Source organism: Plectropomus leopardus, unplaced genomic scaffold (assembly GCF_008729295.1).
Source record: "Plectropomus leopardus isolate mb unplaced genomic scaffold, YSFRI_Pleo_2.0 unplaced_scaffold3179, whole genome shotgun sequence".
In the NCBI taxonomy this organism is placed as follows: Eukaryota; Metazoa; Chordata; class Actinopteri; order Perciformes; family Serranidae; genus Plectropomus; species Plectropomus leopardus.
In genome coordinates, this window is record NW_024634693.1 from 169 (window position 1) to 6,157 (window position 5,989).

The window sequence follows — 5,989 nt, forward strand, 5'->3', positions numbered from 1 at the left end:
TATAATCTGTTTATCTATCTATAATCTATCTGTCCTTCTCTCTGTCTTAAAATATTTTGATGTTATTCTTTAATTTCTGTGTCAAAAATTATCTTTTAAATGACAGAATTTCTCGTTTTTAATTAAACATCAGCAGAAAAGATTCGATCACGTCAGAAATCGGAAGATTTTTCCGTCTCTTCTCGTTTTATTTTGACGGTTTGTTTTCAGGATGATTTTGGCACAAACGTCCGCTTGGAGTCGTCGACCAGCTGATCAGTCAGTTATTAGGGGTCAAAGGTCACTGTTTTAAAACGTGTTGGTTTGATTTCAGAGAGCAAAGTTTCCGTCCTCCAGACCTGCAGACCACATGATCCTGGACAGACAGAGACGGGACGCTGCCAGAGACAAAGTTCTGGACTTCACAAAGTCCCAGCAGAACTGCGATATCAAGGCGTCCTGGCTGGAGACTTCAGAGCGCCGCTTCCTGACGGGGACGGTCCAGCGACGAGTCGGAGACGCTCGGGACCAACAGGAAGTCCACCTGGACCAGAGGAGGGATAGGTACGTCTGTGGACTTGAACTGGTCTCATAAAGTCTGTCGTCCCCTGTGTGTCTGCACCTGTTCGTCTCTCCTGTCTGTCCTCACTGGTCTGTCCCCCAGGCTGCGATTGCTGTTGGAGACGGAGGAGCAGCAGCTCCTGCAGGAGATGGAGGACAGGACGGAGACACTGGTGGAGAGACAGGCGAGGATGAGAGAGCGAGCGAGGACACTGAGGGACAGGAGGGAGAGAGACAGACAGCAGCTGGTGTCAGACAAGCTGGAGCAGCTCTTCAGGTAGACACACCTGTCCTCTGTCCTCTGTCCCCTTCCTGTTCATGTCATGGAGGACAGGCAGTGACGTCTCATTCTGAGCGTCCTGTGGGACGCAAAGGAGACATTTAACCCTATACTGTCCACTTTAATATCACACACTCATTTCACACAGAATCTGTTTTTCAGCATCCAGCTTTAAAAGATATTAAACATTAACGTGATTTTCTTCTTTTCTGGACTTTATTTTGAAACTAACATCAGTTTTAATCCGAAATATCAAATATTCAGCCATTTTTTAATTTTAACCCTTAAATGTTTCTGTCATGATGTCACTGTTTGTACATTAAAAAAAGAAAGAAAATGAATATTTTCTCCTCTTGGTTCTCCTCCTGGTTTTCTTCCTGGTTCTCCTGGTTCTCCTCCTGGTTCTCCTCAGGGAGCGGTGTGAGGAGCTGCGGAGCGAGGAGCTGCGGCGCCGGGAGCAGCAGGTGTGTGCAGAGCGGGTGGTGCAGGTGAGAAGTGTGCAGGAGCGGCGGCAGCTGCAGTTGCAGGAAGAGGAGGTGTTTGAGGAGCTGTGGGAGGCCGACCGCCGAGCCAAAGAGGAGCGAGAGGGCGAGGAGGAGCAGAGACGGAGACAGAGGGACAGACAGACACTGGATGCAATCAGGAGACAGATGGAGGACGCTGAGGAGCAGAGACAGAGGAGCAGACAGCTGAGGGAGCAGGAGGCCACGCTGAGGGTACCACACACTGTCAGGGGCCACACTGAGGGTACCACACACTGTCAGGGGCCACACTGAGGTTTACCACACGCTGTCAGGGGCCACGCTTAGGTGGTGGTGGTGTGCTGACGTGCTTTGTCGTTTGTCTGTGTCTGCTGCTGTGCTGAGGTGCTGTAAGCGTGTTGTCTGTGTCTGCTCAGCTGCAGCAGCAGGAGGTGCAGCGGCTGCAGCAGCAACGGGAGCAGCAGCAGGCGGTGCAGCAGCAGCAGAGCAGGCGGCGGCAGCTGGACCGCTGTCTGCGGCTGAAGATGAGGCGTCTGGCTCGACAGCAGCAGGACGAGCTGCGGCTGGACATGGACATCCTGCAATCGCTGCTGCGACAGGAGACGGACCACCAACAGGAAGTTGCTCATAGGAAGGTAAGAGACGCACTCAGCGAGTGGTCAGTCGCAGCATCGCAGCATCACAGCATCACAGCATCACAGCATCGCAGTCTGACGGGACACCTGCCACTGCTGCGGAGCTCAGCGCTGTGTGTTTGATCAGTGGAGGTTTGAAATCTGTGATGTCATCATGGCTGTGCGGCGAGCAGGAAACAAACGATGATGTCATGTTAGGGCTGAGCTTTCGCCGCTTTGTGTTTTCAGATTTCAACCAAAAAAAAACAAAAAGAAAAAATGTGCTGAAACGGAGAGAGAGTTTCTCCTCTGTGTGTCGACAGGCGGAGCTGCAGGAGGAGCAGCGCAGGTACCGGCAGTACCTGAGCGAGGAGCTGCAGAGGCAGAGGAGGGAGGAGGAGGAGGCGCAGCAGCTGGTGGAGGAGAAACTGAGGGAGGTCTGGGCTCAGAGGGAGGAGCACAGCCGGCTGCAGAGGGAGGCCAGGAACCGCCTGATGGAGGAGGTGATGGAGGCGCGACACCTGCAGATACGACACAAACGTGAGTACACACACACCCTGAGGGCCCCCACCCTGAGGGCCCCACCCTGAGGGCCCCACCCTGAGGGCCCCACCCTGAGGGCCCCACCACACATGATGTGTTCAAGGAGCTTTGGAAATGTAAAAAAATCCAAAGATAATTGCGTTGTTTTGGTCTCTGGCTGATGAACGGGTTCATTTAAATACGGCCTGCAGGTTTTCTTTAAACAATCAACAAAAACTTTTTCCTTAAATATTGCCTGAAAAAAGTTAAAGAAAAAAAAAATAACACAACAAAATTATTACTCAAAAAATCGCAAAATTGCCAAAAATTAACACTATAATTCCAAATTATTTTCTTAGCAATGAGAAAACAAAAAAAGAAAAAAAAAGCCAACATTAAAAAAAAACAACAAACAAACAAACTTTTCAAACCCACGAGCTTCTGTGAAAACATTTTGGCTGTTTGAAGGTTAATAACCAAAAAACCAAAATTAAAAACATGACAGAACGTAACGTCTGTGTGTGTGTGTGTGTGTGTGTGTGTGTGTGTGTGTGTGTTTGTGTGTGTGTGTGCTGCAGTGGAGATGAACACACAGAAACAGCAGCTGTCTGCAGAGAGAGACGAGCTGAACAGAGCCATTGAGGACATGAAGCTGATGGACGAGGACGAGAGGACACGGTACGTAAGGACACGTGTTGACCTGTGTTGACCCGTGTTGACCTGTGTTGACTTGTGTGTCGTCCCGTCAGGCGGCGGCGGTGCGAGGAGGCGTATCGTGGGGATCTAAGGGCTCAGATGGAGGTGCAGCAGAGGAGGCGCAGTGAGCAAAGAGCGGAGGAGCAGAAGGAGCAGCAGCAGGGCCTCCTCCTGCAGCAGCTGTACCAGCAGAGGAGAGACCACTTCCTGTCTCACGGAGGCTCCGCCCCTGCAGACACAGCCCTGCCCCCTGCTGGGCCGTCTGAGTAACGTCAGTAAAAATGAGTCATATCAGTTAAAGGGTTAAATCTGTTTTAAAAAATAAGTCAAAATAAAATAAATCCAGTGATGTCGAACATTCAAGAAAAGATTTTTAATACTCATTTTAAAAGTCGTTTTTTTCCAAAAACACCAAGGGATGTCAGAACAATTTAAATAAAAAAAGTGGTGATATTTAAAGAGAAAATCACCAAAAGATGTAAGAATCAGTCAAAATAAGTCAAAACTATTCAGTGAAAACAGTTGTAATATTTTGAGCAACAAAGACGTAATATTGTGAGAAAAAACAGTTGAGTAATATCAAAACAACTAAGTGAAAAATTTAATAATTTTTGAAAAAAGTCATATATTTCCAGAAAAAAGCCTTGATATTTCAAAATAAAATAAAAAAAATTTAAGCTGACAATTGTAAAGAAAAATCTGTAATAAAAAAGTCATATTTCCAGAAATATCAGAGTATTTTAGAGAAAAAAAGTGGTAATATTTCAAGAAAAAAAATCACCCAAAAGCTGTCACATTTAGAGGAAAAACGGGCGAGTAATGTCAAAAACAACTGAGTGAAAAAGTTGTAATATTTATTTTTGAAAGCCTTAATATTTCAGAAAAAACTAAGACAAGTAAAGTTGAACGTTGTAGAGAAAAACTTATATATAGTTTAAAAAGTCATATATACTAAAAACAAACAAACAAACAAGTGATGTCAGAACATTTTAGAGAAAAAGTGGTAATATTGCAAGAAAAAAAAAGTCGTGTAATATCACAACAATTTAGTGGAAAAAATCAGTAGCATTTTGAGACAAAAAACGAAATTATAATATTATAAAACAGCAAAAAAAAAAAAAGAAGAAAAATAAAGTTGAATATTTAGACAAAATGTTTTCACGTCGACCGCCTTCGTAAACAGCCTCTGAGTGAGCGCCAGCGTCAGAAAGTCGTTTTTATCAAGCATTTTTTTGGGTATAAATCAGCGGGTGTTTGTTTCAGAGGAGACGACTGACGACAGTCAGCTGTTTACACCAAATCCCCCAAAATCTGACTCTCTGCACCTTTAACAGACTTTGAATTCCTGAATGTGAAAATAAAACTTGAATTAAAATATCTGGAATCAATCTTTTAATCAAGTTTGATGTGACAATAAACTTTTGGAGAAACGCTCCCTGAACGTGACTCACCGATGGTTCTTTGTGTGTGTTTTTCTTCAGTTTTGGTGAAATTTTATTCTGATTGATGTTAAAAAAGTCGTGAATGAAACAGCCTCGACCCTTTGCTGCATGTCGCCCCCTCTCCCCCCTCCAGGCTTAAACTGTCCTGTCAAATAAAGGCAATACAAAGCAGCCGGTACAAATATATATAAAAAAGACCAAATATAACCAAAGAATCATCAAAATGTTTTCATCAAAAATCCCCCCAAATAAATATGGACAAATTTTATTATTTAGTTATTTATTGACTTATCCCTGTGCTTATGTTGGTGTGTATTTTTGGTTGTGTGTGTCCCTGCTGCTGTTCCGGGCTGCATGGAGCTGCAGACAGCTGGAGACAGCTGCATGGAGCTGCAGACAGCTGCATTGAGCTGCATAGAGCTGCATGGAGCTGCAGACAGCTGGAGACAGCTGCATGGAGCTGCATAGAGCTGCATGGAGCTGCAGACAGCTGCATAGAGCTGCATGGAGCTGCAGACAGCTGCATAGAGCTGCATGCAGCTGCATAGAGCTGCATGGGGCTGCATGGAGCTGCAGAAAGCTGCATAGGGCTGCATGGAGCTGCATGGGGCTGCAGACAGCTGCATAGAGCTGCATGGAGCTGCAGACAGCCGCATAGAGCTGCATGGAGCTGCATAGAGCTGCATGGAGCTGCAGACAGCTGCATGGAGCTGCATGGGGCTGCAGACAGCTGCATAGAGCTGCATAGAGCTGCATGGGGCTGCAGAAAGCTGCATAGAGCTGCATGGGGCTGCAGAAAGCTGCATAGAGCTGCATGGAGCTGCAGACAGCTGCATGGAGCTGCATGGAGCTGCAAACAGATGCATGGAGGTGCACGGAGGTGCGGCTGCTGTTTGCGGGTGTGGACGCTGCGTGTTGGCAGGTAAACAGCTCATACCTGCAGAGGGAGTGTCTTTGGGAGCGACTCCTCACTCACAGGCTGACTCAGACAAACTGCTCCCACGATCACAGGACCTCCTGCAGGAGAGGAGACGCCTCATGAGGAGTTATTGATCACCGATCGATCACCGAGAGGATGACCTCCGATTATTACCCCTACTCCAAGGTAACGCTCCTCCTTATCGCTCTCTTTCTCTCTCCTATCTGCTCCTTCAGGTTCACTTCCTTTATTGGCATTACACAATGTCAGAGATTACACTGCTCCACCGACTCCTCAGCACTGCCAGAGGAGTCCCAGAGGAGTCTTAGAGGACACCAAGAGGAGTCTCAGAGGAGTCTCAGATCAGATTTGACCTTTTGAATAATCAGAACAGTGAGCAGGTGAAGCTGACAGTTAGAGTGTGACTCCCTGACAGCAGCAGACTCAGCTCCTCTCTGCTCCTCTCAGCTCCTCACTGCTCCTCTCTGCTCCTC

General features: G+C 46.7%; 1 protein-coding gene across 1 annotated transcript; it reads left to right on the forward strand.

The window, feature by feature from the left end:
- The first annotated feature begins 277 nt into the window (after window positions 1-277).
- On the forward strand, window positions 278-3,404 carry cfap53 (cilia and flagella associated protein 53). The gene is made up of 7 exons (XM_042481920.1): window positions 278-543; window positions 644-817; window positions 1,233-1,536; window positions 1,719-1,937; window positions 2,240-2,456; window positions 3,017-3,116; window positions 3,188-3,404. Exons 1-7 carry the CDS (start codon window positions 350-352, stop codon window positions 3,402-3,404), a joined length of 1,425 nt encoding a protein of 474 aa, XP_042337854.1. The 5' UTR covers window positions 278-349.
- The last annotated feature ends 2,585 nt before the right edge of the window (window positions 3,405-5,989 follow it).

Excerpts from the sequence above, each read along its gene's own strand:
- cfap53 (XM_042481920.1), top strand. The coding sequence starts at position 350 with ATGATCCTGGACAGACAGAGACGGGACGCTGCCAGAGACAAAGTTCTG. Across the intron at positions 818-1,232 it reads AAGCTGGAGCAGCTCTTCAG|GGAGCGGTGTGAGGAGCTGC; the intron begins GTAGACACACCT and ends GGTTCTCCTCAG. Across the intron at positions 3,117-3,187 it reads GACGAGGACGAGAGGACACG|GCGGCGGCGGTGCGAGGAGG; the intron begins GTACGTAAGGAC and ends TCGTCCCGTCAG.